Raw genomic sequence first — 15,909 nt, 5'->3', positions numbered from 1 at the left:
ACAGGTTTCTCGGAGACCATGATCGCCAGGAACGAAGTCGCGGGTAGCATGCATGCAAGAAAGAAGGGCAATGATCTGCCAAGCACTCATTTGTGTGTGGCTCGTTGTGGTCGATCTGTTGATCCGATCGGAGGGGGTCGTGCATCACTTGGCTCCAAATTCAAACATGGTGGAAAGAGCTTCAGGACAGTTCATCATAGGATGTTGAACTGAAACTGCGAAACTGGCTTCCTTGTGGCGATGGGCTTACCACCTCGATCCAAGCCATCGTTATATCCCGGAAATCTCCTTCCAACTACGTAAGAAACTCTCGATACACCGTGTAGCAGAAGTGACCATTACATCCCAATCAATCCTCCTCAACCTCGAACCCCTCCCCCCTCCTCACTCCCATATCTTCATCCTCATCCTCTCCTTCTCCCTCCTCATCCTCTCCTTCTCCCTCCTCATCCTCCACAACCTCAGCCACAGCCTCCTCATCACCCACCACTCCCTCATCCCCCTTCACAACCACCACCTCCGCGTCAATCCGCCTCTCCTCTCTCAACTGCGCCAACCTCTGGTTTGTCATCTCAAACACATACTGCCCGAGGTGCTCCACCCCTTCCATGACCGCCTCATTTGGCATAACAACCAACTCCGATGACGGGTTTTCGTCGACGGGCGAGACTTCCATCTTCTCCCCATCCGCAGCTGCTGCTTCCTCCCCGCCTTCGGCGGCTTCTTGGGCAGGAGGAACCAGAGGGCGGTTAGTAGGCCACAGTTCGCCCGTGACGAGGACAAGTTTATCCGGCCTGCGGAGGAGCAGGTCAAACGCCTGGCGGAGTTCGTAGCACGACTCGAACACCTCGCGGCGGCCGAGGACATACAGCCCCAGACGGGCACGCGAGAGGGCGACCGTCATGCGGCGGATGTCGCGGAGGTAGCCGACGCGGGTGGTGCGGGTCAAGGAGAGAATGATGTCTGTTTGATGAGTGGTTAGCTTGCTCCCAGTCCGATAACGAGGGATATATGTAGAACTTACAATCATTCTGCTCTCCCTGATACTTATCCACCGTCGCCACGATCTTTGGCAACCCAAATATCGGGTTCCTTGCACACCGATGGGCAAGGACGTCCTTAATCAGCGCCCTTTGTCCCGCGTACGTGGCCAAGATGCTAATCTTCTCCGCCGGATACCCTAGCAGGCGCATATACTGGTAAATCGCCACCGCATACTCGGCCTCGCCGAGGTTCTGGATAAAATGAGGTGACGGCTCCGATTCACCGCGTCCTTTGTAGTCGGGCACGTTGATGAACTGGTACTCATACTGGAAGCCTGCGTTGGCTGTCAAGAACTCCGGCTCGGTCTGAGTGTGCGGGAGATCGCCCAGGTTGGGGTACCGCCAGCGGTAAAGATCAGCGATGGAAGGACGGGCACGGCCTTGCTGGTCGAGCGTGATGGTTGGGGCTCCGAGGCGCACGAGACGTGAGAACAGTGACTGCTCGAGATTGGCGAAATGCCGGAAAGCGAGGCCTTGGATGATGGGAGAGTTTTGGTAGTGGTCGCCGCAGAGGACGACCCTCTGCAAGCGCGATTTCCCGTCTTTGGATTTCTGCATGGCAAGAGGGATGAAGTTCTCGATCTCGGTGAGTTGGGCTGCTTCTTCCATGATGACGTTGTCATACTGGAATCCCAGAGACGCAATCTCGCCCCTCTTCATGGCAGCGTGGGTGGACGTCATGGCAATGATGCGCGCCTCGCTGGTAAGGAGGTAGTTGGCCTTGTCCTTGTCGCGTCGCAGAATCTCGAAGGGCAGGATATCCGTCAGTTCTGAAAAGAATTTGGAGATGTGGCGGTAGCATCCGTTGGCAATCTCCAAGACAGCTTCGCGGTCGGCATCCGGAGGGAACAGCGGCTGTGGAGCATCAGCAAAATAGGCGTGGAAAGGGAACGCCCTGATAATTTCCTCAGGGCCGACCTCAGGGGGTTGCACAGTGGCTTGGAACCTGGCCCACGCAGGCTCGATATAGACCTTGTTGAAGTAACCCGCTGTCTCGGCCGAGTTCCCGTGCGCGCCCGGAGCGCCTATGCTCGCAGCGAGTCGGCTCACTTCGTAGAGGAACCGCTGCCTATTTTCCAGGAATGACTCGACCCTGCCATGTTTGCTGAAGCTCGCCTCAGTCTCAAGCTCTTCCTCGCCATGTCCGAGCCGGAGAAGGTGGCGCTCGTCAATGTCCAATGCGACAATCTTTGCAAACAGTTGGTTCAGCGCCTGGTTGCTGTGTGCAATGAGGAGGGTCTTCTGCTCCGGGAAGTTGTGGTAGATGTTGTTGATGATCTGGGTGGCAACATCTGTCTTGCCAGTACCAGGAGGACCGACGATGATGGTCAACCCTGGCTGCGTTCCCGAGATGATGGCCTCAATCTGCATCGGCGTGAAGCGGACCTTGTTAAGCTTGGGCGCGTCCATCGGATAAGGCCCATTATTCGGCGGCTTGTATGTCGAGACATGCACCGTTTCGATCTCAGCGATCAAGGCCGGCTCAGCGTCTCGCCTCCGCTTCTTGGAGGGTTTGGAGACGGCGTCTTCTGCTGGAGGTGGCTTCTCGACGGTCTCCAACATATACGGCGGCCCGAAGCTCCTGGACGCATCCTCACTCGGCTCAATAATCTTTCCTGGCAGGCTCTCAATAAGATGCTGCCAGTCAAGAAAAGTGTCGCGGTAGTCGATCTTGCTGATGCGGTTGGGCAGATTCTTGTACGTGGCGCTGGCTGGGTCGCCATAACCGAGGAAGACATCATGCAACCAAGAGGCGAGCGGGACTTGAGACAGCGTGAGGTCTCGGATTGACTCTAGGACAGGCTTGAAGTTGTTCTCGCGACCACTCCTCCGCAGGACGAGGTTAATCTTGTCATAGACGTCCCGCTTGTTCTCAGTGTCAGCCTTGTACGCCGCTGCGTCAAGTCGAATTTGGAATTTTCGAGATGATCCCCGGTTGTGACCATCGAAGTAGGCCTGGGCGTCTCGGATGGGCTGGCCTCTATCGTCGAGAACCTGAATGATCTCTGCCGCGCGGACCGCCACCAGACCAAGTTTCTGAGCTTCCGACAGCGGCACACCGCCATTAGTGGTGGACTTTGCTTTGGAAGCATCAACCGCAAGGAGGAAGATGACGTCATCCGGGCGGAGAGATTCCCACTCCCTCCGCACGTGTGGTGCCAACTTCTTGAGGTCAACTGTAATTTCAGCCCGCACCAACGACGGCTTGTCATCGCCGACCAACGGAGGCACAACCTCCAAAATTGTCGGTTTTTGGATGGGCAGCGCCATCCTCGAAAACCCGGAAAAGTTGGTAACGCCAGCGCGGTTGGTCTCAGGCTTGATCCTGACAAGAGCGTCTTCGATGTCCTGGCCGATGGCATAAAAGGACTCACAGCGGTACAAGACCAGGGCTCGCCAGAGGAAGTCACCCACAGAGAGGTACTGTAGGTTCAGCTTCGGCAAGGCCACAGGGCGTGATCCGTCGTATTGGTCAGTCCTCCGAAGGCCGGTATCAAAAAGGGCCTCCTCAGTCGGCAAGACACTCAGGTCGCGGGCTGCCTCCTGAAATGTCTTTCTCCGCTCAAAGGTGGATAATAAAACCTCCATGAAAAACCTGCGGTCCACTGGCACCCTCGTTGAGTCTGGGTATGACGTCCGAAGTCCCAAGAGGGCAGTGAGCTGTTGGAGCTCTTCGTCAGTCAACGGCTCGAGAAGGCCCTCCAAGCCGCTCCGCTTGTCAATGGAGCCATAGTTGGAAAGCGCAAGGACCGTCAACTTCTCTTTGAAATGCTTGAGAGCGGTTCGCTGCAGCTTCGCCAGGGTTGCGCAATGCCTGTCGTACGCTTCGTCCTTGGTGAGCTGTTGTCCGGAGTGGTCGTCGACGGTGAAGAAGGTGTAATGGGAGAAGAGGGCACATAGCTCTCTGAACAAGCTGTTTGCCTCATCGTTGTAGACTGGGGAGAGGGTGATGGCTGGGAGGATATGAAGATCCTGCAGCAGGGTGTTGACGTATCGCCTGGTTGGAAGCTGACTCTGGAGGTCCGTCAAAAACTCGATGAAGCGCTCACAATACAGGACTTGCTCCTGCTTGGGGTTTTCAGAATAGATCAATGCGAAAAAGTCCAACACCAAGGTGTACAGCCAGGCTCGCTCGAAACGCAAGCGGGCTTTGGTGACGTCGTCGGCCGAATCGTAGCGCTTTGTCGCAGCCCTCCAGGCCTTCTTTAGGTGGGGGTTGGAGTCGAGGATGGCATCCCGCTTCTCATCTGTCGATAGCCCATGCCATATTGATATCGAGACTAAAGGGGCGCACTCTTTGCGCACAATAGCGCAGTCCAAGCTCTGGAAGGCATAGATGATGAACTGCAAGACATGTGTCCGGACGGTCCAGGAGAGGGAGGTGTCAAGGGTCATGGACAAGGCGCGACGGAAGAGGTCAGAGAAGTCGGACGGGCGGTCGGCGAATATCTCTATGATCAGCGTCAGTAGACATGCTTCCAGAGACTCAACTTGAGAACGCACCCCATGTTCCCAGTCGCTCCCTCCGCTTCGCATTCACCAACAGGACAATGAGGAGCACATGGTAATTGGAAGAGTCCTCGCCATAGCCAGGCCAAAGGTAACTAGATAGTAGTCAGCAACAGTATGCCATGACGAATTGGGGGACGAGGCGCACCTCTCGAGGGTCTGCAATCCTTCCAAGACCAAGATCCTCTTCAGTGGGAAGTTCTCCTTCTCGAGGGTGTCCCAGATCTCGCGCTTGAGCACATCGTTCTTGACCTTGATTGTCTGATTCGGGGCCTTGAGCCAGTGCTGGCGGGCGAGTGTCGCGAATTCGTTTTCGCCCTCGAGATCCTCAACGGTTGGCCGTTCAGAAGCTGCGGACTTGGACTTGGACGCGGCGTTGTTCTTGACTCGTTTTGCGGGAGGCATGGTGTGGGTGGTTGACAGGATGAGTCGAGGCCAATCGTCGTGTTGCTCCCGCACAATCAATTAAATAAACAGAGCTGGACGGGACGGGAAGTGGGAGGTAAGACGCGGCCTCGAATGTTGACGTCTGAGAGCTTCACGGCAACTTTTATTATGGTTTGGTTAATTGATGGATAGCAGCGGCAACCAAGCTTCAAGTCCCCAAGCTTCTTCGACTGGCTCCGCTGTCCAGCCCAAGGCGTCGCAGCCTTGCATTTGGCCCACATCACCATGTCCCGCCAGTGGCCTGGGGATTGCCAAGCAAGGTGTGAGTGGGTCTGTCGAAGCTCCACATGCTTGAGCCTTGCTCTAGTACATCCGTCACTTGTTGCTTGTGTCTTGAAAGTTGCAACACCAACCTGTCTCGATTGTTGACATCGCTACGTCGCGTCGACATCTGCCTGCTTCCGGGACTCATCTCCGCTTACACTTACCACCAATTAAGGAGACCTTGCCACAAGCTCCCAATTAGCTGTGCAGGCGCCGCTGTGCCACCGACACGAGCGACGAAATACGTACCAAGGGCAGCAGCAGCAACAAGACCCAAGATGCCATCGGTAGCCTACGACGACCATGGCATCCCTGGAGTTGCTGCCGCCGCGGCATTTCTCGACAACCTACTCTCTCGCGCAGAGTCTCTTAAGCAGACATCCTCAATAGAACCACCTCTCGACAAGTCCGACTTTGACGATCTACGGCGGCAGCTGAGCGATGCCCTGGGTTACGAGGTTGTCATTGAGGAACCTGGCGATTCCAGGCGAATGCAGCGGTTCGCAATTATTGAGACCGCCGTGCGCGATACGTTCAAGTCATTAATCGTGGGTCGACACCGCCTTCCGACCGCCCCGATCACGCCCAGCTGACCACCTCTTTCCACCCCAGGCGACCACCCCAATCGATGATCCTGCCTTTGTCCGGGTCTGGAACCTCTTCGACATCTTATCCTTCCTCTCCGACAGCGAGCTCTGCGATCCTGCCCTTCTCTTTTGGCTCGTTGAGGAGCTACTCGATAGCCAGACCATCACCGGGTGCCGTAAAGTCTTCGACTTCCTCGAGTCACGTCGCGAACGCATCACCGCCAAACATTTCAAACAGAAACAGCTCGTCATCCTCCGTACCTGCAATGAGCTCCTCCGTCGACTCTCCCGGGCTCTCGACCCGGCCTTTTGCGGCAGGGTCTTCATCTTCATGTTTCAGAGCTTCCCGTTAGGCGACAAGAGCTCCGTCAACCTGAGAGGCGAATACCACGTCGAAAATGTCACTACTTGGGATCAGGAGCCACCTGCTGCCACGGACGAGGACAAGATGGATGTGGACAAGGATTCAAAGCCGCAAAAGGATCGGCCGTTGGACCCTGATGAGCTATACCCCATCTTCTGGTCCTTGCAGGAGAGCTTCAACCAGCCCAAGAAGCTCTTCGAACCGAACCACTTCGCCTCTTTCAAGTCTGCTCTTGAGGCTACAATGGCCACGTTCCGCAGCATCAAGCCGGAGCAGCCGTCTCGGACCCGAGAGAAGCTAGAGAGGTTGGAGGAAGAAATGAATACAAGCTTCAAGCGCAAGCCTGACGGCATCGACGACGACCTCGCCAGCGGCTTCAACCCCAAGTATTTGACCAGTCGAGATCTGTTCAAGCTCGAGGTGAGTGACGCTTCCCTGCTTCTTTCACGCACAGCGCATGCGTCCTGACGCCGTATAGATGAGCGATCTGTCCTTCCGCCGCAACATCCTCGTGCAAGCTCTCATCATTATGGAGTTCCTTCTGTCCCTCTCTCCGAAAGCCAAGGAGAAGCTGGCGACAGTCAAGGCTCCTAATAAATCGGTGACATACTCAGACCAGCAACTGAGCGAAGAAGACACCAAATGGGTCACGGACATGAAGAACAGCATCGTCGACTATCTCCGCCAAGGAGTCGAGGGTCCTTACTTCAATCGCATGGTAGAATCCGTGCTTGCCCGCGATAAGAATTGGGTGCGCTGGAAAATCGAGAACTGCCCGTCTATCGAGCTCCCACCCATGTCTCCAGACATGTTCGTCGAAGCCCGCTCCAACATCGGAAAGCTAGCCACGACGAAACGGTTGCGTGCAGCCCCGATGGGCTCTCTATCCCTTGATTTCCTCGAGGACGAAGACGAGGAGAAGGCCATGGAGAAGCTCAAAGACCCGGCGCGATTCAAGCTGCCCGAGCTGAGTAGCCTTCGCAGGGGTATCGCCGACGACGAGTTCGAAATCGAGATGCCGACCAACGACGAATCCAAAGCTGCCGCGATCGAGAGCAAGGCCAGCAAAACCTGGCGCGCGCTGCGCATTGCTAGCAAGACCAAGCTCACCGTCTTTGACAAGATTGAAGACGATGACAAGATCGACATCATCTTTGAGGAGAGGCCTCCGCAAGACGAATCCGCGGATGCCGAGGCCGGAGAAGAAAGCGCAGATGGGGGCGAGGCAAAGTTCCCCGACGACCGAAGGACTGTTGTCGTTGTGGACACTTCTGTCTCCTCAGCTGGGGAGCGCTCAGACCTCGTCAGGCAGCTCATTGCCAAACATCCGAGGGTGTTTGTGCGCGTCCCGCCACACGTCGTCCGCCCGCCGCGCGAGGGCGAGGTCAACGGCAAGGATTGCCACTTTGTCGACCAGCAGGCGTTCAACATGATGCGCGACGGCGATTTGTTCCTCGAGTTTTGCGAGGACGGGGACAACGTGCATGGTGTCAACAGGAGGGTGGTGGAGGGGATCTTGGATAACGATAGGGTGCCGGTGGTGGAGACGGATAGGAGTGTGAGTATTCCTTCCCTCTCAGCCTGGTAGAATGTCCGGGAATGATTGATGCTGACGGTGAATGATTTTGAACAGGGTGCGCAGCAGATTAAAGACAACGGCTTTGACGCGAGATTCATTCTCGTCGATCCGGCGGGCAACCCACCAGCACATGACTCTTCGCGAGAGCTCTTCGAGGCCGTTGTCGGCCCCGACCTTAACCGGCTGGAGTCAAGTATATATGGGTCTCCCGTTGCGAGCAACGGTGAGCCATCAACAGCAGCAGCGGATGGTGATGTGGAGATGAAGGATTGAGTTTCTGCGTAATAGATAAGTCAATCAGGCATAGATGGGTAGTTGGCTGTTGTTTCTGGTACCCAGAGCATATTGTGGTTTGTAAAGCAGTGGGATATTGGCAAGGAGTCGCAGTCATGGATAATTGATACCCCAAGACAACACAAGATCAAGGCAAACGCTGATCTGTATTTCTTTCCGCTTATATATCTCTGTTGTGCAATTCTTCCAACTTCGCTGATCTACAACCCCAACCTATCTTCAACCTATCTTCAATCCACTTCTCCTTACACCTCCTCAACTCTCCCCATCAACCCACCCCCCAACCATCCTCAACCACTCCCCTACCCTCTCCGCCATCCTTCTCACCACCTCCTCCACCCTCGCCGGAAGCCTCAGAGGCGGAGGAGATCCCTATGCCACCCCTCCATCTCCGACCATCTGCAACCTCCCAAGGAGAAGACGCATTTGCCTGGGAAGCGTCTCGAGAAGACCTGCCGAGCCATCTCCTCCGTCTTCGTCCTCGCCGCCGCTGCGCTCCGCCAGCTGCTGCGCCAAGTCCCTCGCGAATTGGAGCACGTCGGTGAGAAGGCGCTTCGCGGCTTGTTGATCGGCATCCGAATCTGTCTGACCGGGAGCTAGGAGGGAGATTGTGCTTTGCAGGTCGGCAAGGAGGTGGTGCAGGAGGTCGAGGGAGGAGGATCTGAGCACTGACGGCGGGACGCGGAGGTCTTCCTTGTCGTTCTTTTCGGGGATTCGGGATGGGAAGGAGTCGTCTGAACCGGCGGCGAGGGAGTGGGTTTCGGATTGTTCGCCCAGTTCGTCTTCTGCCTCTTGTGGTGATGGGTGGTCGAGGGCGGTTAAGCTGGGTTTGCTGTTGTCGGAGTTGGACTCCTTCGGCTTGGGACTGGGAGGCTGGCTGCTGATGCTGCTGCTGGTGGTGCCGTTGGTGCTGGCGGGCCAAGGCCAGGTCGGAGCCCACGGTAGAATCCGAGGGCTGCCTGGGGGAGTTGTCAAGGGAGTAGTGGCTTGGGTGTTTATGGAGATGGGGGTGCGGATGGTTGAGGCATGGCTGTTGCGGGAGACGGATGAAGCTCTGGTTGAGGGCGGGTCGTGGGAGATGGAGGAGTCTCTGGTGCTGGGCTGGCTAGGAGAAGGAGGTGGGGCCTGGACTCGATACTGGAGGAGAAGAGAGGGTGGTGGGGTCCTGGTCTCGGACTGGTTTGGGGAGGGAGATGAGCCTCTGGTTACAGGTTGGCTGTGAGGATTGGAGGACCTCCGAGAGTCCTTGGATGAGGACCTGGTGGTGATTGAGAGCCTTCGAAGCCTCGCGGCCAGGTCTTCAGGATGGGAACCCATGGTTGGAATAGGACTACTCGTTGATGATGAGGACCAAGGACAGAGGACTAATTTGACACAGACTGGGAACCTGAATTGAAAATGCCCCGAATAGATGATTCCGGTTGACTGTATGGAAAGTTCACATGTCCATTTTCGTCTGCTGGTCTCGGGTATGCTACCCAAGGTTGATAGTCAGCCGCAGTTTCGTCTTTGAGAAGCATGCGCAGCGACTGGAAGTGCCGTTATCTATGGTATTCAAGAGCGACAGCTTCCATTCCGCGACATTTGTGGATAGGCATCCATCCATATCAAAGGTGTCTCACATGTGAAAGAGAACCCTGAAGGTCTGGACAGCACGACACCCTCCATGCCTCCAACCATGCTCAGAGCCCAGGACTGGCAACCATACTGGCAGATTGGCAGTTGCACCAGCTGCCATTATGCCTACCTACTCGACATTCGTAGCATCAATGGCATGTGAATTCCAGCCCCGACCTCCAACCTAATCTCTTCACCCACCGTCAACACATCGAACAAGAACCTTCACAGCCTACCATCTCCGACAAGGATAGGACGGAACCTTGGAGTCATTTGAAAACCACGGAACATCCCGTCCACGCCGCAAGGAACTTCCCGTGAACGTCCAGTTGTTTGTTTACCAACATTTGTTTGTTCATTCGCCGCTAGGATTGTTCCCCCTGACCTGGCACCCGGATAATAGGTGATGCCATGCGGCACAAAGGGGCCGACTTTGAGAACATAGCTTCGTTCATTGTTCGACATCAAGTCCTCTCAGGGGAGAGTCGCAGGAAGTAAGTGGGCAGACTCGGGGACATGTGTATATATCTTGCTAAATCCGCCCATGAGCACAACACAGCACAACCGTTGGATACTTCATCAACATTACTTGTTTAGTCTTCTCCCAACGCAACATGAAGTTCTCCCTCTCCCGCATCATCAACTTTCTTGTTTACCTCTTCGCTCCGCCCATCCGGGTCCCAACCTTCTACTGGTTCTAAGCGGACAATCAGGAACGACGAAGACAAGCTCAAAGCGTCTCATTTCTGTGGTATCATACCGACTTTGATATCGCTTCACCAATAAAGATACTTATCATCCCCGCAAAAACAAGCCCCAAAATTACACTCGCCAATTGTGTGTGTGTTTCAAGACGTCGATAGCGCTCTTACACCATCACCTCCAAAACACCCTAGACACCCATAACAAAAACGATATCTTTCCCTGTCCTCTTCCGAACAGACCCAACTAAAACAACGTCTCTCATCATGACCATACCCCTCCCAACCAACCCCTCCCCGCCGCCGCCGCATTGGTAGTGCTTGAATAATCCAGCGCCAACCTCCTTCCCACGTTTCCAAAGCAAACGCAGCTGCAAAACAAGACACTGAGCATCCATATACTCGTCTCAATAATCTCCTGATACGCCAAGCCGCTCATGTGTCCGCCGCGGCCATGTCCCCCTCCCATGGCGCCTGTCCAATTCCGTCCGCCGTCGCCGCCAATCCCCAACTCCCCATCCGCCGTGATCATGGGAGCTGGCATAACTCCTGGATCCACGCCTGTCAAGATCATCGATCCCACCACACCGATAGTCGCCGACAAGACAAACCCCGGTTTGGAGCGGTCGATCAGGTACCACAGGAAGGGGTTGACCAGCGCAAGAGTCAGGGAGATCTGCATGGTGGAGGCCCAGGGGAGTTTGCGGATGGCGAAGACGATTCCGATGAAAGCGCCGACGCCGCGAATGACAAGGGACCAATCTGCGTTAGGGGTAGTGGCAGAGGAGGAAGGCGAGGGACGTTCGGAGGCGGATGTGGCGACCGAGGTTGTAGAGACGCGAGAGAAACGGCGCTGACGAAGGCGTTTGGATTTCGGGTTTTCTGACGGTTTGGATAGCCTGACCTTTTCGGCCGCGGCGGCTGGAGCAGCAACCTTGGCAAAGCGATGCTCCCAGACGCGGTCGAACCATGGCAGGAGGGTTCCAAGGGTCATGCCTGCAAAGCCCCAGAAGATGAGGTATCGCCAGTTGGTGGTATGGTCGTTCGTCGTCGCGGAGGCGTTAGCCGACCCGGCTCCCCCGGCAAGTCGTTGAAGCCCTTGCGATCCGCGAGTGGGAAGGCGAGTGACGAGCGCGCCGTATCCCATGCCGAGGGCGAAAAGAAGGGCGGCGCGAAGGGCAAGTTGGCCGACTAGCTCGCGGCGTCGCACTGGGCGGTGCGAAAATAGAGATGTTTGTGACAAGGCGTTCCCCCCTGCAGTCATGACATTGTCTTCTTCCTCGTCTTCTTCATCATCCTCATCGTACTCATCATCTTCAACGGCGTCTTCATCATACCCACCAAATCCATGATCTGGCCGCGGCGACGGCGCGAAGTCGCCTGGCGTCCCGGCGTCGTATGGATATTGGTCGTCGTCGTTGTCTCCCTCTCTGGTCATGAATGACCCAAGTGTAGAAGGGGAGTATATCCCAAATAGCGTCCCCGAGGTCAGGTTGAGGTAGGAGGTGGTATGGGAAAGCGATGTGCTTCCAGGACCGCTGTGTTCGGCGGCTGGTGTTGCGGCGGCACGTTGATGATGGGCAAGGAAGCGCAGGTCGTTTGCGGTGATCTGGGGCCGCGGAGAACCGCACTCTGAGTCGTCATCAGGAGGAGTCGGGCTGGAGAGACTGAGCGCGAACGGTCGTCGCGGGATGGGACGGATGAGTTTGGGCCCGGTGGTGTCGGGTCCGGGCCCAGGTCGTGGTGGGCTCCCTTCTTCCATCGTTTTGCTTGTGAGTTTCTTGTAGCGTTGTTGTTATTGGTCGAGCAGCAATTATAGTTCCTTTCAAGCTCTTTCAAGCCCTGTCAGAACTTGCGTCCGCGTGTGTTGTTGTTTGCTGGACTCGAAACGGTCCGTCGAGGGCACGTAACACAGACTCCAAACGGTGAATGGAGAGAGAGCGAGGAGATCTGGACGGGAAGAGAACCCGAGATGGGAGTTGGGCAATTAAGTGGAAGCTGGGGATATGCGGGTGGCTGATCCGGGTGGTCGGGTCATGCATGCTCCAAGCACGAAGGGAGGGGCCAGAAGATCAACAGCGCCAGCCGGATCTCATCTGCGCGAGACCATCGCCAACATGGAAGGGATTGCTGATCCCTGCGGATCTGGTCGTGAGCCTTGAATGTTTGGATGGATGCTCCTGGCTGGTAAGTGGATGGAGCAGATGACAAACAACACACCACCGCTCTTGTTGTCGATGACGACAGTTGTGATGTGCCTGTCTGTGGTGTCTGGTGTGCTTCAGAGAGGTTGAAGAAAGGCTGATGAGATCGAGGAGCTGGTAACGAACACTTGACGCGTTGAATGCGATTGGATGGAACATGGGTCAAGAATGGAATTTTAGGGAGGAATTGAAGCCCGGGGGCGGTTGCATTTGCGGACCCAGAACCCGCCCAGGAAGGAACCATCTTGAGCCTAGCACATCATCTTGATGAACTCATTCGGGTTTTTTTACGCCGTGGTGGAAATTTGGGAAAGTGCATTTTGCTAGCGATCTATAATACAGTGGCTCGGCTTTTATACATACATAGAGTACTACTACAACTCATTATCCTCTTCTCTAGGTCATGCTCTTCCCTACCAAGTCCTCGATGTCCTGTTATCATATTGCAAATGATCCTCAAGAAGTCCAGGAGACAACAAACGCCGGACCTAGGTGACCCTTGCTTGCTGCAAAAAAGCGGTGCCAAGGCGCGGGGACCAGGGCCCGGAGCGGCAACCTTCCCTCCACAGGCTTCACATGTGATCTCTTCCCACGCTCGACAACGGTTGGGGTTGGCTGCACGATTCCTAGACACAGGTCGCCTGACGTTTGTCTGCAACTCCCGGCGTTTGGCGACTTTGGCAACCTGCAACTCAAGTCCCGAGATCGCTAGAATTTGCAAGGCCCCCCGTACCCCAATCTGATGCGCACCATCGACTTGACTTGGGCTGACGGATCATGCGACTTGTCTGCTGGTTTTGCGCCATCCCTTTTTGCTTCATCTCGCCCAACAAAAGGACCCTGGAAACAATGACATCATCATTTTACCATCTGGTCTTTTCCTTGAAGGTTTTTCGAGGACGGTAGCACATAGCTTGACCAACGGTACAAGGCATAAGTCTTTAAGTTGCACATGTAACCAGGAAAAGGGTCGGGTATGCTTTATGGACTAGCAAGTGTCCATGTGTATTTGTTCTGAAGTATTAACCATCACGAAGTTGCGAAAAATGTGCACGTAAGGAGCCGCTTCATGCCCAATGCATCAACTACCCCCAACATCAATCTTCCACACAGGCAGTTCGACATGTTCCACAACACCACACCACACTTCAATCCTCAAATCAGACCCCATCTTGTTATCTAGGAACTCCATCACAACTCGTCATCATCCACTCCCCCCTCACCACCACCCCTCTATTCTTCCTACTCAGAATCGTCAGAAGAATCATCATCCTCCGACTCCGAGCTCTCAAACTCGTACTCGCTTTCCTCTGCTCCCGCCGGCTTGGGTATCATGCAGAACGCGCCCAGACACGTGATGCGGTTCTGCGTCTCGTACGTCCCCAGGAGCTTGCCGACCTGCTCTGGCTCAGCAGTGCTGTCCTTGTCCTTGCCAGTGTTCTTCTTCAGCTTCAGCTCCTCTGCACTGAGTTGCCAGACCCGGACGCGTCCGTCGCTGCCGGCAGTGACGACAAAGAAGAACTTCTTGTAGACCCCGTCGTTGTCTTCGTCCTCGATCTCGACGGGCAGGACAACGAAATCCTTGACCCTTCCCTCCACGCCGGCTTGCTTGCCACCCAGCTGGCCAACCGGCCGAGCAGCCGGGACCGTCTGCTGCTGTTGGTGCTTCTTGTCCTTGCCGTTGCTATCGGTACTCGCCGGGGGCGCAATCAAATCCTCCTTCGCTGTCCCAACAAACACCACCCTCCCATCCTCCGTCGACACCGCCAACACCGTCTCCTCCGTTTCCCCATCCACCTCCACATATGCAAACTGATGCACCTTGGTCCTGTTATGTCCCAACGCCCTGCACTTGGGGATACAATCCATGCCGTAAACAAGAACGTCCCTCTCAAACCCAACCGCAAACTCCTCCTCCCCACCCCTTGAGCTCCCCCATACGATTCTCCTGGCCTCGCCCGTAGACCACTTCCCCTCGCCCAGCTCCGCCAGAACCGCCTTATCAAAATTCAAGACGCGCGACTTTTTCCCTGTCTCCAGATTCCACAACCGCATACACCTCTCTCCCTTGCTAACGCTGATCATAATCTTGTTGCTCGGGTGCACTGCAAAGTCATTCACTCCGCTGGGGCCCCTCCCGCCGACCGCCGTATCTCCGCCCGTCGGCCTACCCTGGGGCTTCGGCACGGGGCATTTGAAGCTATGCAGAAGAGTCCAATCCCTGACCCGCGTGACGGCAATCTCGCTATCCTCCGCCGCGGACAGCAGTTTCGCGCGGTTGGGGAACACCAAGCGGGTGATGTTACCGGTGTGGTGCAGCAGGGTGCCGAGTTCGCGATTTTTCGGGTTCTCGAGCACCGGCCGCGGTGTGAGCGAGGAGAGCAGCTTGGAGCCCTCGACGGTGCGCGACGAGGGTGGGTGCGCCGAGAGGTTGTACAGGTTGATGCGCTCGTCGGTGCTTCCCGTGGCGAGGATGACTTTTTGGGTTTGGCCTGGCACAAAAGCGGAGGGCGGGGAGAGGGCGAGACAGCGGATAGCTGAGTTGTGCGCGTTGAAGAGGAAGGTGTCGGCGAATTCGACCTTGGGTTGTGGAACGGGGGCAGAGTCGTTGGCCTTCTTCGTCTTCTTCGGCGGCTCGACTGAGTCATTGTCCAAGGGAGCTGGCTTGATGGTCGCCGTAATGCCGTGGAGGACTCGATCGTAGGAGCCGGCGACGATTTGGATGGTCAACGTGCTGCCCGCAGCCAGCTTGAAGGAAGTCGATGTCTGTGACTTTTTGGTCGCTGATGACTTCGGCTTCTTCGCCGCGCCCTCTTTGGGCTCTGGAGCGTCCTTTTCTGGGACAACTTCTCTCTTCCTTTTCGCCATTGTGGCCGTGCAATTGTTCCGTCTTTTGATATTGAGGCGAGTCTGGTAATGTTGACGAGTCGGCGAATATGTGGATGTTGGTGACAAGGTCGAGTCTGGAACATCCAAGTTTTTGAAAATAAAGTGGAGACACTCCATCCAGACCCGTTATCTTATCAGTTGAGACCCCTGTCACCGCCCATATGTACTGATCACAATACATGGACTGAAACAGTCCAACGATGTTGGCGACCACCTCGTCAAAGGCACAGAGGCAAGAATAGGTAATATGTACTTGACGGCATGCTTGATTAAACATCCTCAATCAAGCACGGAAATATCTACATGAATCCGTCATTGTCATCCCCCTACTGCCCTTCCGAACTCCCAACCCGACAAAACCCAACCCAAGCCACGAACGAGCACTACAATAACAAAGCGGCGAAATTGAC

At 55.6% G+C, this 15,909-nt stretch overlaps 5 protein-coding genes across 5 annotated transcripts; 1 reads left to right on the top strand and 4 right to left on the bottom strand.

Moving 5' to 3' along the window:
* Nucleotides 1–349: 349 nt before the first annotated feature.
* Nucleotides 350–4,958, bottom strand: VTJ04DRAFT_218 (uncharacterized protein; the record flags this gene model as incomplete). The annotated part of the gene is made up of 4 exons (XM_069359940.1): nucleotides 350–963; nucleotides 1,025–4,495; nucleotides 4,548–4,648; nucleotides 4,702–4,958. The coding sequence occupies 4 exons, from the start codon at nucleotides 4,956–4,958 to the stop codon at nucleotides 350–352; spliced, it is 4,443 nt and encodes a 1,480-aa protein (XP_069222828.1).
* Nucleotides 4,959–5,542: 584 nt separating this feature from the next.
* On the top strand, nucleotides 5,543–8,067 carry VTJ04DRAFT_217 (uncharacterized protein; the record flags this gene model as incomplete). Its single annotated transcript, XM_069359929.1, has 4 exons — nucleotides 5,543–5,812; nucleotides 5,877–6,635; nucleotides 6,694–7,773; nucleotides 7,849–8,067. 4 exons carry the CDS (start codon nucleotides 5,543–5,545, stop codon nucleotides 8,065–8,067), a joined length of 2,328 nt encoding a protein of 775 aa, XP_069222827.1.
* A 393-nt stretch (nucleotides 8,068–8,460) lies between these two features.
* On the bottom strand, nucleotides 8,461–9,405 carry VTJ04DRAFT_216 (uncharacterized protein; the record flags this gene model as incomplete). Its single annotated transcript, XM_069359918.1, has 1 exon — nucleotides 8,461–9,405. One exon carries the CDS (start codon nucleotides 9,403–9,405, stop codon nucleotides 8,461–8,463), a length of 945 nt encoding a protein of 314 aa, XP_069222826.1.
* A 1,266-nt stretch (nucleotides 9,406–10,671) lies between these two features.
* VTJ04DRAFT_215 (uncharacterized protein) lies at nucleotides 10,672–12,168 on the bottom strand (the record flags this gene model as incomplete). The annotated part of the gene is made up of 1 exon (XM_069359907.1): nucleotides 10,672–12,168. One exon carries the CDS (start codon nucleotides 12,166–12,168, stop codon nucleotides 10,672–10,674), a length of 1,497 nt encoding a protein of 498 aa, XP_069222825.1.
* Nucleotides 12,169–13,852: 1,684 nt separating this feature from the next.
* On the bottom strand, nucleotides 13,853–15,478 carry VTJ04DRAFT_214 (uncharacterized protein; the record flags this gene model as incomplete). The annotated part of the gene is made up of 1 exon (XM_069359896.1): nucleotides 13,853–15,478. One exon carries the CDS (start codon nucleotides 15,476–15,478, stop codon nucleotides 13,853–13,855), a length of 1,626 nt encoding a protein of 541 aa, XP_069222824.1.
* Nucleotides 15,479–15,909: the final 431 nt, after the last annotated feature.

This window comes from Mycothermus thermophilus (genome assembly GCF_041956435.1).
Source record: "Mycothermus thermophilus strain CBS 625.91 unplaced genomic scaffold VTJ04scaffold_1, whole genome shotgun sequence".
Classification (NCBI taxonomy): Eukaryota; Fungi; Ascomycota; class Sordariomycetes; order Sordariales; family Chaetomiaceae; genus Mycothermus; species Mycothermus thermophilus.
This window is presented reverse-complemented; position numbering and strand designations above follow the sequence as displayed.